Here is a 23,901-nt window from a genome sequence, read left to right on the forward strand (position 1 = left end):
GGCTAAATGTCACGAGGGAGACACTGCGGTGGGTTTAGTCCCGACAGACTACGCGTCAAGCGGACGTTCGATGAGCTGAGGCACGCCGAGGAGCTATGCACCATCTGTTGCAAAAGTGTGCAGTCCACTACGCCGGCCGCCGAAGCGGCGCGGTGGACTGAACATTTACAACAAACGGTACCGCACGTTGCAACGCCACCAGAAGTCGCATTGTGCACCAAGGCACCAAGGTTCAGTAGCGGCCACAATACTATGGGTCACATTTCGGCAACCGAACTCCTCTCACTGTATCACCCAGCAGAAACTTTGACGATTAATAATCATGCTGGAAAATGGCGCTGGTGCGTAAAAACAGAAGAAACTGCCCCATCTCTTCTGTACAACATACGTCGATGGCGCACTCCGTATCATTTTGGACGCGCTGCACGTGAATTCAACGAAGGAATACATTGTCACTCAACAGTTCGAGACTTAAGCCGCCGCGGTGGCTGACTGGTTTATGGCACTCTGTTGCTGACCCAAAAAGCGCGGGTTCGATCCCAGCTGCGGCGGTCGAATTTCGATGGAGGTGAAATTCTAGGGTCTCGTGCACTGTGCGATGTCAGTGCACGCTAAAATAACTTAGGTGGCCGATATTTCCGGAGCCCTTCACTACGGCTCCCCTCATAGCCTGAATCACTTTGGGACGTCAAACCCCCCAAAAGCCAAACCAGTTCGAGACTTCATTTTGTGAAGCGAACACAGCCTGCGAGCAGGAGGCTATCTGAGCGCCAAATATCGGCTCGTGCGACATGTACAGAGGCGCCGGAGCCTAATTCAACGATACGCGCTCCCCGGAGGTAAAAAGCTGCTACTGCACGCGCGCAACTTGCACATATACATGTGCGCGCGGCTGCTGCGGTGGAGCGAAACCGCTTGCCCTCGCTCGCCGAGTCACAGTGGCTGACGTCGCTAGGTTCCCGCAGCTGCATGCGCGCGTCATTCGGTGGACGAGCAGGGCCAAGCTTCCGCAGAAGGCCATTATTTGGGCGTGCGCGCATGTGCGGGGACATTAATAACGAGGCGTGCCATCAAAAGGCGTCGCTGCGGACGGCTCGAGAAAAGGCGCTGCTCAGCCCGGCAGTATTTCACCCGCGACAGGCTCGTGCGCGCGCCGAGTGAACGCGGCATAATCGGATGTCGACCGGCGGGAAAAATGTGCAGCAACGTCAACTCTCCTGAAGCAAGAGTCGCCCTGAGAGAGCGCGAACAGTGCAGGAGGGAATCGCAACAACTGGCGCAGTAATTTTCGGTAGTGCGTTGCCTGCGTCTCACAACTATTTCTTCGAGTGCATGTTACTGGCGCCTTCGATCAGAACTGTCGAGATTATCTATCACAGTCCACGCCTTACAGAAAGCGAGAAAAATATACGTATATCACAATGGATGCCTCGTGGGTGAGTTTGGAGCGGTGGGTGAGTTTGCACCGCAGCCACTAGCCTCCTGAAGAATTAAACCCGTGAGCATGAAAGACGCGTACCGACGACCGACCAGATGTTCAGCGTACATCTTCAGCGCACTGTCTTTTCCACCACGAGATTTTCGACACTGCGACATCAAGTGCAAGACATGCCTAGTCCAAGGAGCTGGACACCGCTCCACTTCATCGCGACTGCGGTGGAAACATGCCTGCATGCTGGCGATAAGTGTCCCAATGCAAATAAATGCAGAAGAATACTTAGGCCGCAGTTGATGCAGCTGTCTCAGCTAAAGCCAGAGAAGTTTCTTCCAAACGGATGAATGAAAGCAGCCCAACGGAACTAGCGGACAAAATATTTGGCGAGGACAATGTCGGCCAAAATGAGCTGTTGTAATTGGCAGCGCTTTTCAGGTAACCTTCACAGACAAAAAACTGGCGTAGGCGATGACAGCCCAGGCGCCTCACGACACGAACGGTAACGTAAACTTCGGTCGTACTAAAATTCGAAGCAAAATGGAACGAACATGCCGTATAAATCTTCAGTGCGCGTTCCTCAGCCAGTAGGCCAAGGTAGAGCGAGCTTGTTTGGAACTGACATGACTAGGAGCACTTGCACGGAAGGAAGTAGGTGCTACCCAGAACTTCGTCTCCGTCTTTCTGAGCACATTTCTGTTCAGAAAAAAAAAATCGCAGCTTTCCTTATCAATTTACCTTTGCGTAAACCGTGCGAAGTGATCCCGAGCAATGCAGGTGCTCGTACACTAGTAGTCAATAAGAGCTTTCAACCAGCATCCCTGCGGCAACGTGAACTGTCAACAGCGCTCAACCATCAACGATGTCAGGTATATGTTAGAATGGAGGAGTACGGAGCGATGATTCATGACTCTAGTGCTGAGGTCGCCGTGCGTGTGCAAGGAACTGCTGGTGTCGGCAAACGACAACGGCAACTCCTTTCCACATGCATGTTGTTCTTCGTGCTCAAGAAATCAAAACGAACCGCTATAAATTATTACTAGACTACACTCTGCGCGAAACTATGCCGCCTAAGCTCCTCGCGGTGAATCGAAATACGTGCGAGTACAGCAGCCTACACGCATCATCCAGAACGAAATACGCTAGTGCGCCTCGCCACCGCGCGTCGGCGCCACCGGACGGCACCCGTGCGATCTTCAGAAAACCGGCGCGCCTTCTCCCAACTGAGGCCATGTAGAGAACATGTATGAGATTACATCTAACAATACCCGTCTGACATCACTTGCGGTGTCGCGACAGAATCGTTAAAAAGAAAATATGCGTTGCGCAGAAGCAGCACCAAATTTATGGGGAACTCGCAATGAAAAATCCTGAGGAATCATGATCATTCCGTCGTAATTCGAGCGATTCCGTGGGAAAACTCGAATTATGACGGATAACACAAGAAAAACTGTAACAACGTCGCGTGGATCGGCGACTGCGTTGCGAGCTTAAAATTCACCGACTGTCATCGGCGGTGCACGCATTAGGGAGGGTGTCAACGTCATCGGGCCTGCATACCGGATGATGTTGCCACGCTGATAATTCCCGACGCTAGCAGCAACGAAACGCAAATTGTAGCTTTCAAGTGCCACTCACCGTGGTCGGAAGCGGAGACAGGAATTCTGGCCTCAGGTACTGATTACTTGAGGTCAGCATGGCGATGGGTCATGGAACCCCAGCAAGGGCGAAGAGGAACTTGGGATGCACGCGAGTCCGGCGCAGTCGGTGCAGGTGAGTAATCCGCGTGCAGTGCCAAGTAATCCAGCCTCCGAGGAGGCGAGTGTCCTGGCGAGCTGTGTATCAGTCCACGGCGCGCGAAACGTCCGTCTCAGCTGAGCAAAAACAGGCCGGCGCGGGCGCAGCGAGATCGCGAAGGCAACAGCGAAGTCGACGACGCTCCGCACGGCTACGAGTCGCGGCGAGTTCTGCGCGTGCGACGCGTTCGCCGGATCGCGCCTCTCCGGGCGGAGACGTCACGTGCGCGCGGAGCCCCAACATCCGGTGTGCCGAAGGAGGAGCCAACGCGTGACGTCACGCCCATCAATTTCCGGTTTCTCCTTTCCCCCCGTGGTTCCCCGCGGTCGGCGCGGCCAATGGAAGCCCGGCCGAGCTAATGATCTGGCGTCGGGCCAGCTGTCAACTTTTACAACGCTATCCATCAGCCCGTTGTCAGAGCTGCCAATCAGGCATGATTTATGTCAGCTTTTGTTGTCAGAGCCGGGGCGGTCTTTCTTTGGCGAGTCGTGGCGGAGGAGGAAAGAGCTTTTCTTTCTCCCTCGCTCGCGCGGCGAGGTGGAGAGCGCCTTTGGCCGCTACGGCTGCTCCTCTCTTTCGCGGATGAATGCGTCGAATTGAGAAAGAGAGTTGTCCGCTCGCCGGGTCTTCCTCTTCGGTCACGCTAATCTTTCAGAATCGCATCATTCGCACCGGAGAAGAAAGAACCAGACGCGACTGTCATGGCGACGATCGAGTGGCCGGAGGAAAAGGAGGCGCGCTCTCGGCGAAGGGTGACCCTCGCTCGCTGGGCGCGACGCGCCGGACCACCGGAGACGATCCACCCGTCTCCTTTGAGCACGCGCTGTCTCTCCCGCGCCGGCAGTAAGGTGTCCTTTGTGCGCGCGCCTAATGACCGCGAGCGCGCTTTTTCGGCCCCGCCGGACGCGGTGGTTAGTCGCGGATTAGCGGGATAAGCAGATCTCCCGCTGTCCGTCCGGTGATCCAAGGGATTGCCCGCGGCGCGTGTGATCGCCGCCCTTGTGATAGTGTGTCGACGCCCAACCGCTGCGTAATTTCTCAGGTCTTTAGACCGCACCCCAGCCTTTTGTTCCGCAGCCGAAAGCAGCGGTGTCTCAACGTTGCACAGTTATTGCTGCGGTCGTGCTCTTCCGCGAAAAGTGTTTAAGCTGTGCAGTATTTTTCAACGTCCCGTTACAGAGCAAACTCGAAATTCGCCGTCATCGCGCAAGGCATGACATAAAACAAGTGTTCTCTTTACTTTTAATTAATTTATTTTTTTCTTCCGGCAAATTATGCTTTCTGAAGGCATCCCCCCTTCTGTCCGAAATAATATCCTCGAATGCTGGCATTTCAAAACAAAAAAAAAATAATAATAATAATTCGACCGAGTTCCGCATTTTCTTGTGACGCTTCTGTCACAACTCTTTTCAGCGCTAAAAGTTTCGAAGCCTTTCATTTCAGTCAGAAGGGGAAAAAAGGCTATGCATATTTTAGACGGAATGGTTGCTGCGCTACCTTTTACTTTACGCAGTTTGCAAAAGGTTGCAGTGCAAAAGTTCCTGAAACGTACATGATACATGCTCGGTTTATGTGGTTTATTGGGGTTTAACGTCCCAAAGCAACTCACGCTATGAGGGACGCCGTAGAGAAGGGCTTCGGAAATTTCGACCACCTGGGGATCTTTAACGTGCACTGACATCGCGCACAGCACACGGGCCTCTAGAATTTCGCCTTCATAGAAATTAGGCCGCCGCGGCCGGGATCGAACCCGCGTCTTTAAGGGCAGCAGCCGAGCGCCGTAACCACTGAGCCGCCGCGGCGGGGTGATACATGCTCGGGTAGCCGAGAGCAACGACCACCTTTTTCAGTGTGCCAAACTGACAGTTCTTGTCAAAAATACTAACATGTACGTTAACGTACAATTTTTAGCATTTGCAATGCTATGGTGTAGTTATTCAAGTTGACTGCTAACTAGGCATAAACGGTAAGCCCAGCCAACCGACTTCATTATCTACAAGTTCATTCCAGCGCTTTGTTTAGCAATCTTTTTTTTTCTGCTTTGTATTTTTTGGTTGTTTGTTTTTTACCAGAGGAAAGCTATGGAGTCTTGGCTCTACAGCTGGCTGCTTTTCCTGTCACCGAGAGCTACAGGATGCAAGCTCTCCAGGTGCGTCAAGAGCATTCGGAACAGCACCGGGGCCAGAAGCGCTTGCTGCTCAAATTCCCTATCGCTTCCGCCTAGCTTTTTGCGGCAACGTTGCCTATCACGAGGTCCACGATTACAGCGAGCTACGTGTTTCCCTTTTCATTCCTGGAATATGGTATCATTGATGCTATACTACCAACTACCTCTCTGAACGTCGCCGCGCGCCACAAGCTAGCGCCTCATGTCAGCCTGCCACTGATGTTAAAGCAATCTGGCAGTGCCTCAGAGCGATGTAGTCATCTTGAATAAGCGTTCTGCTACACCAGGATCGAGCTTTCACAAAATTCCAAGAAAACACGTATATGGTTGATCCAACCGTGCCTGTGGCGCACTTGGCTGTCATACAATTTCTATTGTGCTAGCTGCCGCTGGAATGTCACATTATCAACTTGTCAAGCTGAACGGCGCATTGTGCCATTATAGCACATATGCTCACAATGTACAGTTTCATTCGAATCAACAGGGGGGCATAATGCGAACAGTCGCGGGTCTTCACTGCTGCGTTCAAAGCGATAGTGCCCAGTTTGCTCGTTTAATCGCACGAAAGTTGTCACAGCGTGTTACTGGGTGGCCAACTCCACGCATTACTCTCTCGCGGGGCGCGCTGCGAAAACCGTGTCGCGCATTCATACCGACAAAGGCCGAGCGGGACCTACCAGGCTTACCGGCTTCTCCGCAGTGCTCTCCGCTGGCGTGCGAGCCCCCAATGTATACGGCACGACGGGCGTAATCATGAGAGGAGCGCTGGCGAAACAAGGCGCTATTGACATTGCGCGGGGCGAGGGGGCGATAGATAGCGGCGGCGCAGACTTTAACGGCCGCCGAGCACTGACAGGGAGCGCGCCTGTTTTTCTCACCGGAAAGGCGACGCCGTAACATAAACTCGTCCAGCATACCTTGCCCGCCGCCGACTGTTATGTAAATGCGTGCTTGCCGGCGCAGTTTATGCCGGCCGTAAAGGGAGGGAGCGCGAAAACGGCGTTGTCCACGGGGCCCAGAGGGCACGTCCACATAACGTCTTGGGCGTCCGCCGGGCAGTCCACAAAGGCAGCGCTGCTCAAAAACAAGCCAGACACGGCCTCCCTCTTTTATGGAACACATACGGGCGCGCGAGAAAAGGAAACGAGAGTGAAATATAATGGAGACATAAATCTGGCGCTTTATTGCCGCACCGAGGCAGGGATTATTATCAGCGATATATACAACTTAGGGGTTTCGATGTAAGTCATATCTGCAGCCCGGGAATGCCGTAATTTATGGCGCCATGAAGAGCGAGGGGCCCGGAGGAGCGCGGGCATCAAAGCCGCCGCGATTGGTGAGAACACGGTTATAAATCTCGAATTAAGAGTCCGCGCGCCGCCGCGCTCCGGAGAGCAGTTGTTGCTGCGCCGCCGCCGGAGCAGCGCGCGCGCCAGTAATGGCGCCGTCGAGTGTCGTTTTGCGCGGCGGCTCAGGACGCGTCGCGCCATCTACGGGCTACCGCTGCAAACGGCGCTGCCAGGTGCGGCGGCGCGGCCGTCAAGAGCAAAAAGGCGCGCTGGTTTGCCCGAGGTTGTAGTGCGAGTTTTGGCAAACGGCCCTGTTTATAACTTGGAAACATATGCACCGTATGCTGCTGCGGCCGATAGATACCGGAGGATGAAATATATATGTGCGTATACGCGCCGAGGCGGGAGGGACATTTTATAACCCCGGGTCGTAAAAGTGCCGTCGTTATGGCGCTCCTCCGGGACGTGTTGTCGTCGGCAGAACTGTCTGCTGCGCGATTCGGGTCCCGGCGAGCGCGCGTTCGCGGCATATCCAGGCGCGTCCCACTCGGCGCGTTTTTTAGCGCACACAGCGGACGCCCTGTTTTAAACATTTGTCGGATAAGGAATTATGGCGTCCAAAATAATGGCGCAGTAAAGGTCTTCTCGGTGCTTCAGCGCGGCCCGGGGCTGCTCTCTTTTTCCCGCTTTATCTTGCTCCTCTTTTTTTTGTTCTCCGGCTCTCGGATATGAGCGGACTTCGAAATGCGAAAGAACTCTCGCAAATCGGATGGGTTTATTTCCCTTCCCTTTTTACTTCCCTCGTCCTCTCGGATGTGCTCTCGTGCCTTTCCTGTGAGCAAGCTCGTTTACTGCTCACCTTCCTTCCGTTTTCTTGATCTCTTTTTGGCTGCGCGACGTCGGCAGCGGCTGTAAAACCGCGCGCGCTCCCTCGCACTGTCAACAAACCCGCTCGGGTCCTTGAGCGAAACGGCCAGTAAATGTTGAGGTCGAATTTAACAAGCGGAACGCTGGTGCCCGGATGAGCGCTTTGACGATTTTTAACGAACGTTATACGACGCCGTGGATGAGGAGTCAGGGGCAGATGCAGCAGTGCGGCCCGACTTGGGGGAACTTGGCGCCACCTTTGCGAGGAGTTGCGTTCGCACTTTCCCCGTTTTTTTTTTCTTCTTCTACGTCTTAGTTTTTAGAACACATAGCATCTAGGCTTAGCCCCACACATGACCGTTTCGCAGGGCTATCAACTTCACCGTGTAGCGCAGAAGCTCTAGTAATGAAAGGGTATTCTCACGTGTGTGTATGTGACCTGGGTCCGAACAATGCTTCGTGGACAGGAGAAAATTCCGACGGATAGACCCTGTTTATGAGAACCTCACACAGCCGCATGGGTTAATCGTGACTTGTTGGCACAGAAATGGGGTGAGGGGCCATACTCTCGAAGCTATTCACAGGTCAGGAAGAGTGCTTGATGGGCCGATACTTTTGCTATCTGCGCCTAATTATCGCGATTACCGACTTGAGAGGCTCGCGACCCATAAGCAGAGAATTCAGCGAGGGCCAGCTGTCCCCGAGGAGCCCCGAAACGGTATTGTACCGTTATTTTCTTCTTTGGATGGAGCCTTAATGCAACAGAAACAGGCTGGCAACTGTCACCAGAGGAAGCACGGAGCTCGCGTGCATGAGAAAGAAGAGCAATACATTGGAACTACTATCGCATTCAGCGCATGCACTTAGCTGATTCTGATTTCCTGGTGTAAGGGATTGGCAGGTCTGCGAGGAATGGCATTGGACCTTTCTAACGAAATCGTCATTGCCTCGTCGCAATAGTTGCCTTTGCGTCGTAAGCAAGAGAGGCCGACAGGAAGACATGCGGCGCAAGCTTACGCGAGCGGCTAATTGTAAGAGAGTGACCGAGGCTACTCAGGCGACAGACGGCACCAGTTCGGGCGATTGACGGGTCTGGAGAGGCGGAGACTTACTGCGCAGTCTTTCCTGTAGGGCTGCGGGCCGGGACGCGCATGCCGCGAAGCATGCATACGGCGTTTACATGATCGAATCCGACAACGTATGGCCGAGTAGAACCGTCGGGATGAAATTCGCCTTCCGGGCTCATGTAAACGTTAACTGATCGGGCGGGGACAGCCCAACTGCAGGCTGAGTCGGGTTAGTGGGAGAGGAATGGGGGTGTTTTGCTCTGCGTCTGCCGCGTTTCGGAGACTTGCGGTGGCGTGCAGCGTTCTTCGACGCCGCCTTTGCACACTGAGAGGTATTGTACAGTTTTATATTATCCCTCCGTCTCCTGTCCGTCTGTTCTTGATGCCGCTCCCCTATTTCTCTCTCTCTCTCCTCCCGCGTCATGAAACTTGGTCGACGCCATTGGCTGAAGGGCCTTCCTTGAGGGGCATTTGCCGCTTCGTCCTTGAGTTGTAACCGACTATAATGATAATTTACATGAGCACGACAAAGTCGGATCGAGTAGGCTTGTCGGGCTGAAAACCGGCTGCAGGGCTCGCGTATACGTTAGGGGGTCGAGTTAAACGACCGTAAGGTCGGGCTGGATCAGCCCGACTGCAGCGGGTAGTTTGAGGGGCTTTAGGTAGGTCGATTCGGCCCGACTTATTTGGAAGGAGTATGCATACGCTGCCGCGTCGGGTCTCTGGTCGGGCTGGTGCTGCGTAGAGATGTGAAGGCCTGAAAAAAAAAACACTGCAATTTTGAAAAAAAAAAAGGTTTTTTTTCCGTTTTTTTTTTCAGACCAGAAAAAAATTGAAAGAAACATCGAAAATTTCGCAATGCAATTTCAAGGTGTTATGATTGCTTGCTTTTAGTTTAGGTTTTTTTGTTTGCTTTGAAAACCATTACAGCGTGCATCGTTGAACGATTGGAGAGCAGTCGTCATCGCCGGTGCCAGGTAGTGAAAATGTTCATGCTGCGAGTCCGCGGGCTGAAGGCCAGGTCACGTATAAGATCCAGGCTTCACTTAAAAACACACTAATACTTGAACTTACGGCTGAAGTAGAACAAAATGGCTGTAAATTCTACAGCGCTACGCACACGGCATAATTAACATAGGCTGCTGTGCACGTAAGCGGTTTTAGCCAAATACAAGCCTAGCTTCTTGATTTCCAATGTAGCAGAGTACAGGACATCCGCAGGGATTTGGTCCAGGACAGGGGTCTTCAGCGAAGTACGTGACCCCATCTACCTGGTGACAAGGCATTTGCACCAACCAGCCGCTAACTCGTCTGGCTTGCCGACTGCTGCACATACCACCATCATCCGCCAGCTGCGAACGAAACTCTTCATGTTTCGGAAACATCCATACAAGGATTCGCAACAGGTTTTCAGGGGAACACGTTCGAAAGCTTGTGTATGTGCAGTCGAACCTATAGCTGTGGACACAACTTCAATCCATGCTGCTGCGCGTAGTGCCGCATCCAGCGACAGTGACTCTGAGTCCGATATGGAGTGACTTATATCAGTTTTCATGTTCCCTTTCTCGGTGCAATAGAACTAGAAGTTCGTTCCACAAATATGATATTTATATCTCCATATTCACCTGAAGTGCAAATCATAATTTATCTTCTCGGTGCAATAGAACAAGAAGTTCATTTCACAATAGGACATCTATAACGACTGAACTTTGGAGCATTATTATTGATCGTTGTGCTATTGCAAATAAACCTGTTTTTGTCCCGTTTTGCAAAATTTCCATTGTTCATGAAAAAAAACCTGAAAAAAAAGTTTTTTTTCATGCCATTCAAAATTTCTTGAAATTTTACATCTCTAGTGCTGCGCAGGGAACCAACAAAAACAGCTCGTATGGGTGTACCTCCTCCTCCACCTCTAGCGTCTGCGCATGGTTTCCTCGCCCGACGATAGGTGTAGCGGCGATCTCGGCCCGACATAAAAGGGTTCATATAAACGCTGCCGGTTCGTACTGAGTGAGTCAGCCCGACACCTGGCGCGACCAGATTCGACCTGCTGGCGTCGGGCTTATGAAAACGTTAGGCCCGCACTGCACTTCTCCGCGCTGGGCGTCGCTGAAGGCGCGCCGGTCTTGACCCGCTAAGATCGAGTTCATGTAAACGCAAAGTCGTCGAGGCGGGGTGAATCATAGCTTCGTCGGTTTGTTCACAAATATGGTTCCTGTTTTACAACCAGATGGCGCCACTAAGGTGAGCCACTCTCCCTGAGGCCCTGGTTTAGAGACAACAATGGTCATGTAAATAAATCTGCGGCGGAAGTTAGCAAAGAATGATTGAAAGATTGGTTGGCTCAAAAGCAGAGAAGTGACATAAGGTTAGAAATGTAGGACTGAAAACGTATTTAAAGAAAATGGCGAATTTGAAGACTAATTTATAACGCAGATGAATAAACATAAAGAAAAAAAGCCGAGCATGGAGGCAACTGTCCCCACCCCGTTTCAAAGGGGACGCTCCTTCCTTCCTTCCTTCCTTCCTTCCTTCCTTCCTTCCTTCCTTCCTTCCTTCCTTCCATCCATCCATCCATCCATCCACATCCATCCATCCATCCATCCATCCATCCATCCATCCATCCATCCATCCATCCATCCATCCATCCATCCATCCATCCATCCATCCATCCATCCATCCATCCATCCATCCATCCATCCATTTATCCATACATCCGTCCGTCCGTCCGTCCGTCCGTCCGTCCGTCCGTCCGTCCGTCCGTCCGTCCGTCCGTCCGTCCGTCCGTCCATCCATCCATCCATCCATCCATCCATCCATCCATCCATCCATCCATCCATCCATCCATCCATCCGTCGTCCATCCGTCCGTCCGTCCGTCCGTCCGTCCGTCCGTCCGTCCGTCCATCCATCCATCCATCCATCCATCCATCCATCCATCCATCCATCCATCCATCCATCCATCCATCCATCCATCCATCCATCCATCCATCCATCCATCCATCCATCCATCCATCCATCCATCCGTCGTCCATCCATCCGTCCGTCCGTCCGTCTGTCTGTCTCGTTGCGTCTTGACATACACTAAACTAAAAGTGCGATTGGGACGAATGTCGTAGCATTCCGCAAAATGCCTGCGTTTAGCGTACGCAAGCAAGTGTTTATGGCACGTAGACAGCATTGATCTATATATTTTTTTCTGACCATATATGTGTACGCCGCGAGCAGACGATGAGGATCAGACGAAGAGGCAACGTGATGGCCGAAAAGTGTGAACGAGGGAGCACTTCGGCGGCGGCGGATTTCGTTCGCTCTCGCCGCCGAATGCCCAATTGTGAGCTAACAACACGTTAGAGCGCGAGTTCGGCGGCAATCCCCGTGGTGTGAGAACGAAATTCCCATTAGTCGATGATCATATGACGGAACAAGCTCTGCACCAATTAAGGAGGAGCATGACTTCACAACAAAAGTAACCATGTGACTGCTACGCCGAGTGCGACGTCACACATTGGTGTACAAGGTCCTGATGTCACATGGAATTGAAATTGATGAAATATGACATAGATCGCAATTACAATGTCGCAACAGGACTAAAACGTCATTATGACATGCAAGAATGCAAAGTAAATGAACTGCGCTGAAAAACTGGGGTGAGGTGGAAATCGAGCCCGGCACCCTTGGGCCACCAGTCAGACACTCCACTCCTAGGCCACCGAGGCACATTTGATGGACTTGGCTAAGGGGAATCCTTGTGTGTCTTGTGGTGAATAAAAAAAAAACATTAAAAATAAAATAAAAAAAAAGAATAGTGTTGGTGTCTGCGAAGCGATTGCAGAGATGATCCAGGACCAATGAAGAGACCTATAAATGCTATTGCGTCATACCCTTAAGCAGTGTTCCACGAATTTTTGTTGCTTCTTGCACAACGCAAATCAACCACGTGCGTCTTAATTATTGGTGGGATTTCACTGGCTTTTGCTCAAACTTTCATGAAAGCAGGTGTTTAATCTTCTCATTCTAACGCCACAAATATCCCTTCACAAGTCTTCGAGCTTCACTTTACGGAAAATTACATTACAGAGATTTAGCCTAGCGGAGACGTATACCGGTTCACCTGACGCCTCCTGCGGACGCGCACTGGCGTGGGTGCGGCCAGGCGGGGCCACTGCGCATGCGCGGGAGGAGTCCGCTAAACCGTTACACGACTCCGCTGGGCTAAATCTCTCTATTATTCAGGCGGTTTGCTATGTGGACAGCGCTACCGGCCCTGCAAGTGAACCAATAATTCGCTTTCGTCTCCGACTGGAATCTGCCGCATAGAAGTTCCCGAACTGCAAAGGCTATTTATATAGATTTTTAAACTAAGGACCCTCAGGCATTACAAAGGAGAGGGGGGGGGGGAGTCAATTAAACAAAAATGATTACAACAAGCAACAAAGTAAGACCTGTACACGTCACAAGGATTGTAGCAGAAGGAAGGACCCAGAGAGTCAGGATGGTACTACGACAAAAAGTGCCCTTGCTGGCACCGTCGAGACGCTTCGGAGCGAAGAAAAAGATACAATACGGAGCTTAAGCAATTTACCTGAACAGGTGCCAAACAGTCAATCTGCGTTCCAGCTGACATACAATTTTAAGCACTGGATGCCTCATGTTGTTGCGCGCTGATGAAGACGATGCACCGTGGATAAGATACTCGGTGAATGTAAAAGCTGATATTTGTATTACCTCGCGCTACCTAAAGAAGCCAGGGTCAAGGCTTGTATCCAACCTTTTTGTAGCTCCTGTGGCGAATAACAAGATGGCTGTCAAATAATTAATTCGTAACATCGAGATTCGGGACAGCTCTATAGCTCACGGGGCTCGAATGGAGGCTTTTGACACCACCCATTTCCTGCATGAAAAACTACGCACAACACCGTCAGAGGACAATGATCATGCAGTCCGCTTCGTCAGCGAACAGCTGAAGGTGGAAATGCTGACGGGAGAACTCGCAGCGCTGACGCACTCCGCTCTCCTATAGCAGGTGCGGCTTATGGAAAGCACGTTGGAAGCTGGGAGGACAGGGCACAATTGCGTGGCCTTGAATTTAGCGCATCGAGGTGGCGTTAGCAAATTACACCCGAATCCGCAGAAAGCTATCAGCGCGCTCATTCAGTACAGTTCTCGTAAGTTTGGTCCATTATGTGACATATAATAAACCCTGCGCAATTTTTTAAACGATGAATGTCGTTTCACGCACAATACAACCTCCGACAGCGTCCACGAAATCGAGCCCCTAGGCGAACGCACAATACTCATTCGCCAGGTGCTGCGTGCTAGGGGCGCGAGAGGGGCAACGTCCATCCTTCACCATCGAGCGCATCGATTCTGTACAATATACCGCTGTCATCGAACGACCCAACCCGGAGGCAGAGATTGTCTCGCTGACACGAAAAACGTTTCACCATCATGTGTCCACACCAACAACGTTCTGGGCATATTCTGGGCATCAGTAACTCTTGACCGTCAGAAATTAATATCTGGCGTTTGCCATCACCCACCTTCTTCACTGCTTTCATTCATTAGCGACCTTCACGACAAAATTAACATTATAAACGATATAAAAATTATTCCATCTACTTTCTTGTTTTGACTTGCTTATTTTAACTTCCCTAGTATACAACTTGGGATGCCCAGCGTATACTTGCCTGTCGCCATTTTTGTCTGAAGCAAGTGAGATGCTTCATTTTCTTACGCAGTCAGTGTCAGCAAATCTACCAGGACTTGAGCTGACACTGCAAACACTCTGTATTTGATTCAAGCCAATCTGACCGGCATCGCTTCCACAATAAAGTATTTGCCTGACATGTGACCACTCTTTCTTCGCTTATAAACAAAGGGCTGCTGTCGTGCGCGTCAGCGGAGGAATCCCTCTTACGGATTGGCGAGCGCTGTGTGTATGTGTGTGCTTCATTCCAAGATGCTATGTAGCGCACTTGGTAAGGAGGTGTTGTGTGCGCGGCTGGTTTTCCTCTAGCCCCGAGGACGCACGGACGGAGCGCCACGCGTTTGTGCGCAGTGTGTTTGCGTGTGTGTGCTTTGACACCGTGGCTGAACTGTCAAGTTTGGCACCAAAACAAGGAGACCAGTCACAGCCGCTACTGAAGAGAGCGTTGGTCAGTGCGTTTGGCCCGTTTCACATGTTGCGACTAGAATTAAAATATTCGGCCTAGTCGGTGATGCTGCAGTGCGATTTCCGTTGAGCGCTTTCACATGCAACACGTATACCCAGCGAATTCGGTCGGAGGGAAACACAAAGTAGCTTGATGTTCGCATAGGCAACCAATAATTAAACGCGATAGAAACGATGCATTGAGTGTGTTAATGATGTTGTGACCAGCGTACTTTTAGATGCAAGGCTATATTTCGTGTGTTTTTGTTAGAATAAAAATTTTTGCTTCCGCCGCTACAACAGCTCCCACGTGACCTCTCGTCGCACGCCGTCTCGGCCAGGGTTGCCACTGAGTTTGGAGTCAATGTCGCCAGATGACGGCCCAAAAGTCGCCAAAAGTAGCCATATCATTTGAAATTTCGCCAAAAAAGTCGCCACACTAATTTTTTACGTGTCCGCAGAATAAAGCGCCCTTCAATTACTGCAATTATATTTATCGAGCTACCATGTGCTGCACCCGCCCAGGCGGTGCCTCTCACTAACGCCACTGCCGAAAGCATAGTCTGCAGTCCGATTTGTTTACATGCAGGCACGTTTGGATTGAAGCGAAACGCAAAGCTCCTGTGTACTGTGCGTGGTCAATGAACGTTTAAGAACGGCAGGTGGTCTAAAGTATCTGAAGCCCTCCATTACGGTGCCTCTCATATATAGCCATAGTAGGTTTGGGATGTTTTACCTCACAAATTAACCTAAACTGATTTGTTTACAAAATATCATCAATTGCCAGTTATTCACGTTTCCTGCATTTGAATTTTTTGCGTTTCTGCACTATGGCGTAATTGTTATTGAAGGTAACACGACGGCAGTCTTGATAGGAACCGAGCAATGCGCCCCTCAGCGATTATACATCAGTGTGATAATACAAAGCGCCCCTTTACATTTTACTGTCACGTACTTTGTCTCTGCGCGTCTACCAAATGCGTCTGAGGCATAAATAAATGAACAAGTAAATAAGGTAAAGAGCCCGAGACTGAACCTGACTGAACCTGGACCCTGGACTACAGAACGCTGTAACATGGACTGAACATGACTGAACTATGTCAGTGTCGCCTCGCTGAACCTGCATGAAGCGCCGACGACTGGCGAGCGCACAGATGTCGCCATCTAGAGCGTGGAGCTTGTATTATCTCATGACCTACCGACAGTGACGTCTGATCGAGTCATGAGGTCATGAGCGCCTTCTAATTCCTGTCCTAAAAGTATGAATGTTGTAGCCCATTTTGTTCCGAAGACATTGGGCTTAAAATCCACACCTAGCGACCTTAGACAAAAGTAGCTACAAATTCGCCATGTCGCCAAATGTAATTTTAGGTCGCCACGGGCCTCTCAAATTCGCCAATTTCGCGAAAAGTAGCCACCAGTGACAACCCTGGTCTCGGCGCTCCCCATCGGTCAGTCGCAGAGCGAACACACCGACGCTGCGACTGAATTCCAACCGGACGGAACTTGGTCGCAGGCCGTCTGCGGCTAGACCGACGTCCCTCCCCAGTCGCAGACCGACAGAATTCGCAGCGTCGCAGGCGAAAGTCGTATGCACGTGAAACGGGCCTTTGGCGGTGTATTGAGGCACCCACGAAGTCGGAAGGGAGGATCTTTTTTCCCACTCGGGAAGCAACGCGTCGTCCGTCTTGCGCCCCTTTGTCCCTGCTGACGGCGCCGCTGCCGGTTGCGGATGTTGTCTTTTGCTGCGTACCGGGATGGCGTGTCGTCAATGAGTCGGTTCCTATGTTAGCTTCACAGGTCATAATGACCGCTCGTTGGCGCTCGTCATTCTGAAGTGAAGCGCACAGGCGGCGGAGCCAAAGACAGAAGACGCGCTTTGTTCGGACAGGCTGTGTTCACCCGCCGACTGTGAATGCGAGGGTCCATGAGGTTTTGAGTGCTGAATATAATAGGTCTGCCTAGGGGACGGGTTTTCGACGAACTTGTGTTTTACTATATTTGTCTTTTATGAGTCTGTAAATGCTCAAAGCGTGGGGAAGCCAGCGTGTTTGCAAGACTAGGGGAGAGTGAATTTACTTGCGTACCATTAGATGGGAAAGACTTGTCTTTGCCACAACTTTGATTTGCTGTGTCGTCCTTTCCTTAAGCTTTGATTGAACAAGCGTTTGGGAAATTACCCAATTGGTTGTTGTCCCCACTTAGGGCGGAGACGTAGCGATTAAAATAGGATCTTTTGAGGAACTGGGGGCTTATTTCTTCAGGTCTTTCTGCGCGGTAGTCATCTGTAAGTAGTTTTCTTATTGTTGTTCTTGCGTTCTGTTTGATTTTTTTTTTCAAGTCGCAATAAAAAGGTAACCCTCCCGAAGATGACTTTGAGTAATGTGATCGAGCAAGCCGAACCTGAAAGGCGTTCTGCATTATTTCAGCATAGGTGACTGCTGCCTATACTTAACCTGCGAAAAAGAAATGACCACACTTCGTTACATATAGAGCAGTCTTTGAATAAGAGGTGAATTCATGGGTCACTCTTGGAGGAGCAGTTTGCGGTGGAAGATGTATTTCACCGACCTGTTTCGTCAAAAAATGGTGTTCAACATGGTTTTCCTGGGTAAAATTTATCAGTTGGGTGGGGAAGCACTGCCCCTGCCCTTAATCTGCCACTGCTTTGAAGAAATTAATAAGGAATCATCAGCATTTATTGAAAACCTTCGGGAATTTAGAAGATGCTTCTGTTCAAACTAACTGGAATATGTTTACGGCCAAGGGTAACGAACTAACTAAACCAGTCGCGCCATCCTGAAGCCCGTAGTACAAGACGCAAGTAACACCCACTGCGATGCATACAAGTCCGCAGCCAATGCTTATGTGACGGCACTCGAGCAAGCAAGAGTAAATTTCCTTCCCTAAGCGTCACCATCCGTACTATCATCGAAATGTGGGGCACCATCAACCCACCAACTGAGGGCGCCAAGCTGGACAGACACATCCTGGCACCTTGTTTATTGCAATCTCGGCTCTTGATGAAATATTTGTGAAATTTTTTTTCATCACACATCAATCATTAGCCTGCCTGCCGCCCACCAGTATAATTTTCTAACTGTACATCCAATATTTATCGGTCCTTTTGTCGTTGCCAAATTTACTGAGGCCTTACAGTTTTATTGGTTGCCCAGTTACGGTTCCATTAATGACAAAACTAAAAAAAAACACCATTAGCCACATTTCTATGATACTGAGTTTGATTTTGCAGCAAACACTCAGACCCCAGAATGGAAAATCGGTGAGATGGTTCTATTATTCGTATCTGGCAACAGAACGTTGCCCACGAATTACAGCCTCATCTCCTCATCTCGCTTACTAGCACTTGCTGTAAATAATTGGAACATGTCATTATCACAAACCTAGTCAACTTTCTCAAGTTCAATTCATCTCAAACATGGTTTCCGACAGTCATTCTCCTGCGATATCCAAATTGTCTGCTTCACTAACATCGCATTATTCTAGATCGCGTATCAGAAGCTGATTGATTTTCCTTGCCTTCTCTGCGGCATTCGACTAGAGATGACACCGCGTTTATTGCTTCACGAGCTAAACCAAATGAATATTGATTGCGACATTTCGAAATGGCTAGAATATTTGTTTTAACCTATCACAGTTTCTTTCTGCTAACAGCAATAATTCATCATTCAGTAAAGTTTAGTCGGGTGTTCCACAGGACTCGTTTTTGCACCTCCTTTGTTCCTTCTTTACGTCAGTGATATTCCTTGCTTTGTATCATCTAGCATTCATGTATTTGCGGACGACTGCTCTGTTTTTCCTTGAAATGCAGTAAATTACTTGACTGTAGTAACATTCTTCAACGTGACCTTTTTAATATATCTTTTTGATGCAATGAATGCCTCATGGAATTAAATGTTAATAAAAGTAAATCATGCCCTTATCCCAATGTGCTAACACTAATTTTGTGCACCACCCAACTAACGTTTTCTAGAAGCTGCCACTACAGATAAGTATTTTGGTTTTCACATCTGGTGTTCTCACTTAGGGTAGCTATATCGAGTACATCACTAACACCGCTAAGACCACATGATTAGCTAAGGACGCCTTAGCTTTTCTGAAACCCAGTCTTCCTTGAAGTCATTGCTTCGAAAATTACTAACGTGTCCTAAAATGAAATACACTGCCACTGTATGGGATCCCTTCCACGAAATACTAATTACTTCGCTGGCACTGGTCCAGAATAATGCTGCTGCTTTTAAGCTGTCCAATTTTAACCTTACCACGAGCGTAACAACAACGAAAGTTAACCTTTAAATTCCGTTACATTACCTTAATGTCGTCCAGTACAAAATCCTCATTGCCATGTCAAACCACGTTAACTATCTCAACAAAGTTGGAATTCAAACTTTCAACACTGTTTCAGTTCTCCTTGCCTTATGCATCACTCGAATAGATACGCCTTCATACTGAAACTGTCGACGTCAGTAATAACCAGCGTTTTCGCACCACATTATGTCGAAATGAACAGAGTGATCAAAAGTTTGATCGTATTATTCAATACATTTCATTATACATTTGCAGTGTTATGTAACCATCCACAATTCTTTTTTAAGTTTCAATGAACAAGTAAAAAAATCCTCAAATAGGGCAAACCCACTGCACGCTGTTTCGAGATAGTGACTCCGCTGCGCTTATGGCGTTAGCGATAATAATCAAAGTTCTGGTCGTTTACTAACCAGATGCTACCCTCGCGTCATGGTGTTTCGCTCTGGTGTTTGTTATTATTTCATCGGTGTCAGCTCTTCATTTTGAAACATTAAAATAAAAAAAAACGTTACAGTGTCTGCTAACACTATCACTAAAGAGCAAAGATGTAAAAAAAAGGTTTGCAAATTAATTAAGTACATTACTTATATTTAAAATTGCGCAATAATTCGGTCACTTTATGACCAGGCATATAACCTAAACAGGAAAACCTATGGCGCAGCCTTGTCATGCCTCTGTGCCGAGACAGTCAAGTCGATGAGCGAAGTACACGCCATTGATGACACTACAACTCTGAATGCATCACAGCAGTGGTTGGGCTTAGCACTCGGGCCTTCTATTTCAGCCTGTACATTGGAACGTCTTCACTGTATTCCTTGTTTTCTCGCTTATAGCGTACCACGTAAGCCTACGGGAACGGGTGCAAGAGGATGCTGATAGGCGACCGATATTCGTGTGCAAGAAAAACCTGCATCTGTAGAGAAAGGAACGCCGTCCTCAACACCACAGACTGACATGGATCAGTTACGGTGTGCCTGCACTACAGGTTAGTGTATAGAGGGAGAGTGGTCGGCGCTTACATGTGTAATATATATATATATATATATATATATATATATATATATATATATATATATATATATATATATATATATATATATATTTATATATATATATATATATATTTATATATATATATATATATATATATATATATATATATATATATATATATATATATATATATATATATATATATATATATATATATATATATATATATATATATATATATTACACCTATTCCCTGAACTTGCTGAGTGACAAGCTGGGTTTTAATTGCGTTTCCACACTGCGCTTCTCATGAGCAGAGGTGCTTCAACCATGATGAATTGAACGTTTTCGCTGCTAAAACACAATACTTGTAATCGCAACGAGAAACGTTGGTTTGGCACATGCATGTGACGGCATAAGAACAAAGGCAGCGTATCAGTACATCAATACATCGTGCGTAACGGCTTATAGACAGACAAACACAGATGCGTAGATGGGTACAGATGTAGAGGCATGTATACGTGTGCAGAGAGCACGAATGGAACGAGCAATGCGGCACGCAAGCTGCTGAAACGATCCCTCTGAAGATCAACATACAAGCGAGGAACGTATCAAATGAGAATGAGCTGTTGGGAAGGCGACATTGCAGGGAAGTATTTGCCGTGTATTTGCAAGTTGCTTATAAGTTATAACTCAAAGTCCAATTATTTAGCCTCTGTGCATCTATCTGACTTGGAAAACCGGTGGTAAGGTGCTTTAGCCTGCCGCAAGAAACAAGCGAGCACACTGTGCGCCGGCGTCAAATGTGGTAATGCAGAAAGCAGACTCTACGGGATGTGTCCCCTACGGCGCGCATATTTAGAGCGAGAGGAACGCGGTGGTTGTGACTAACCATATTGCCGTTTCTGGAAAATTTGCATATAATTATGCACGGCGGCCGCAGAACGTAATCTTTCATATACGTTTGCGGCGCAGCTGCGTGGCCATGTATGCTCGCACGCCTATACAGGCCGCCTACTCGATGCTCAGAGCATGCACACCTGATGGACGCTCTGACAGCAGCGTTCGCTGAATATTCTCGGCGCATGCTGCATCAAGATTCACGAGCAGTGCGCGGGGCAGTGGAAGTGCCGTTTTCGAGGCGACGGCATTTCCCGTCTTCTTTTTTTTTTTAGGTGTGCATGAAAACGGGATGTAGATATCCTTAGTAGAAGCAGGTGACTCCTGTTGTTAAGTAATAAGAGCTTTAGCCTGTTAAGTGCAAGGATGAAAAAGGCACCGAAAGGAAAGTCAGCATGTACTGGTGGAAGGTCTTGCTCAGATATAGGGGCAACATAAAAAAGAATTTCTTCGCCCAAAAATATATGATAGGGAACCCTACATACACACCGAAATGCATCACACATACAGAACTGATTTTGCTTACTACCTGTAGCTCGTATAGACCGAATCCGCCAGATCTAAATGTACTCGTGATATTCAAGATACCGTCTGCCGTGAGCTGCCACTTATGCGTGTGGCCATGCATGGTGTGTGCATTAACTTTAAAGGAAAAAGAATACGGTCACTTACCAAGTCAAGAAAGTTTTTTTTTTTTTTTAGACGTTTCGGAACCTCGTACGGGTTCCTTGATCACTGAGCGGGACAGCTAGCCAGCTGACCAGACGTATTTTCGTCGAACTATTGATTATGTGTATTAACTTTGCAACCAGTTTCTGAGCTTCGCTGCGACAAAGGCGCAGCGAAAATTTTTATCGAAACAGGAGAGATATTCAAGCTACATCGGCTTTTAAGACATCTTCGACGGAAATGCCATTCCTTTCAGTTGTAAGTCTTGTGCTGATACGCGAGGTTTCTTAAAGGGATCCGGCTGAAATGTCATTCCAGTATAGGCGGACCACCGTGGAGGCATTCGAGACTTTCATATAGCTTCGAAAAGCAAGAGCACGTACTCATTTACATTGTCTGCACGCCAAAGCCCGGAAAGTAAAGAAATTTGATCACAACCTACATGAGCTAGATTTTTTTTTTCAAAATTATTGTGGCCAAGTAGCTGAGCAGCCCACATGGCAACTCCACTGTTCATCTTGGACTTTGCAGCCTTCGGGTTTTACCGCTTTTAGGAGTTCAACTGCTTAGTAGCAGTCATCCTCAAAGAAACACGAAAATATTTGTCGGTGGCGCTTTTCTCGCCGTCATTTCTGTTCAGAAAATTATATTGCATTGTACTGTATCAGGTTTATTTACACATAGGCAGCTAAGGCCATCATGCGTCAAGCACAAGGTAGAGGAAAAGTTTTCTGGGGAATTTTACAAATTGTGGAAAGTAATCGGTGGTGTAGAGCGCCTAAAAAGTTTGCACTACCTAGTAATAACAAAGTAAATTAAATTTAGAAATGGCTAATAGTAAAACATTTAAAGAAGGTCAGGTAGCCTCAGCGCCTATCCTTGGCCTAGCAAGGATCTCGAGGCTACCAATCAATCAATCAATCAATCAATCAAAAAAAAAAAACACCTCATCCTTCTTTTCAGGAATGAGAAGGTGGCTGAGGTATATCGTATAAACAACAGAACCAGTTGGTCAAAATTTAGTTTTTCAAGAATGCCTGCTTCTTTTAAAAAGCTAAAAACAGAAGATATGTTAACAGTTGCATTATCACCTAACTGCAGTGTTGGGTGAAAAGGAATGCATTCATAATAAAATAAAGTACGTTTTCTCAGTTTTTCCAGTTTCGCGGAAAAGAATAAAATGTGATTAACTGTATGTTCATCTCCATATTCTTCACAAACAGGTTTATCTTGTTTTATTAGCAGGAAGTTCTGTGTAAGGTATGTGCGGCCTATTCGGAGAGGCAGAAAAATATAGCGATGGCTAACACCCTAAATAAGCGAGTGGAGACTTATGTCGACGCACACAGCGGCATGCGAAAAAATATCAATGTAACCTGCTAATATAAAAAGAAGGAATTGCAATGCATTGAATTGAATCGAATTGTGGCGTGCAACGCCTCGAAGCTACACATGTGCTCTTCGGTTCTCAATTCGGTTTCAGTCCGGTTCGAGACTCGCTTTTCAATGTGAAGCGGGCTTCGGACAGAGAGCGGCGAAGTCGGTGAGTGGGGGCCTTAGTTTAGTTTGGTTTGTGAGGGTTTAACGTCCAAAAACGACTCAGGCTATGAGGGACGCCGTAGTGAAGGGCTCCAAATAATTCCGACCAACAAGCCTCTTTTAATGCATATAAGGCAGAAAGCTGGGCTAGTTGGTGTTTGGATTGAGAGGACATAGTAGTAGCGCTAAAAAACAGGGACGACAGAGTAGTAGAAGACAACAAGCATGTGTTGTCTTCTTCTACTTTGTCGTCCCTGTTTTTTAGCCCCACTACTATGTCCTTTCAATCTTTTAAAGCGAAAGCATTAAGCTGGCATCAGCATCAGCTGGTAACAGTACCAGGCGGTTCGGTCGCGAGGCGGCGATACAATTTTTTGTTTATTTTTTTCCCCCAAGAACACGTATGCCGTAAACACTTGAGACCGATAGTACAACTATATACTCGTTATGTTTGACCTTTCCAGATCTCCACCTGGCGAGTGATGGTGCGCTACTCAAGGCTATCTAACCTTTAGCTGTGCGGAGTTGAAAGACAAGGCAACGGAGCGACGTAAGAGGCGGAAAGAAAATCACAGTGACTCGATGCCTTAATTCTCGTCAAGTGGCGATGGCTTTGTGCTCCTCGCGTGCGGACTCCGAGTTCCGCGCTCGGGCCCCGCCCGTTGCGCCGCTCTCCCTTAAACGTGCCAATGCCAGGAC

General features: G+C 48.5%; 2 protein-coding genes across 2 annotated transcripts in view; one reads left to right on the forward strand and one right to left on the reverse strand.

Annotated features, from left to right (window-relative positions):
• noc (zinc finger protein no ocelli) overlaps window positions 1-3,424 on the reverse strand; it is a 17,098-nt gene extending 13,674 nt beyond the window's left edge. The window contains exon 1 of the mRNA XM_089582148.1: window positions 3,071-3,424. Coding sequence (XP_089438274.1) covers window positions 3,071-3,130 — 60 coding nt within the window. The 5' untranslated portion in view covers window positions 3,131-3,424. The remainder of the gene's footprint in view (window positions 1-3,070) is intronic.
• LOC149352943 (uncharacterized) overlaps window positions 3,142-23,901 on the forward strand; it is a 27,712-nt gene continuing 6,952 nt past the window's right edge. Inside the window, exon 1 of the mRNA XM_089575737.1 lies at window positions 3,142-3,205. Within this exon, the coding sequence (XP_089431863.1) occupies window positions 3,142-3,205 (64 nt within the window). The remainder of the gene's footprint in view (window positions 3,206-23,901) is intronic.

This window comes from Amblyomma mixtum, chromosome 3, assembly GCF_055824585.1.
Source record: "Amblyomma mixtum isolate Tamu chromosome 3, ASM5582458v1, whole genome shotgun sequence".
NCBI lineage: Eukaryota > Metazoa > Arthropoda > Arachnida > Ixodida > Ixodidae > Amblyomma > Amblyomma mixtum.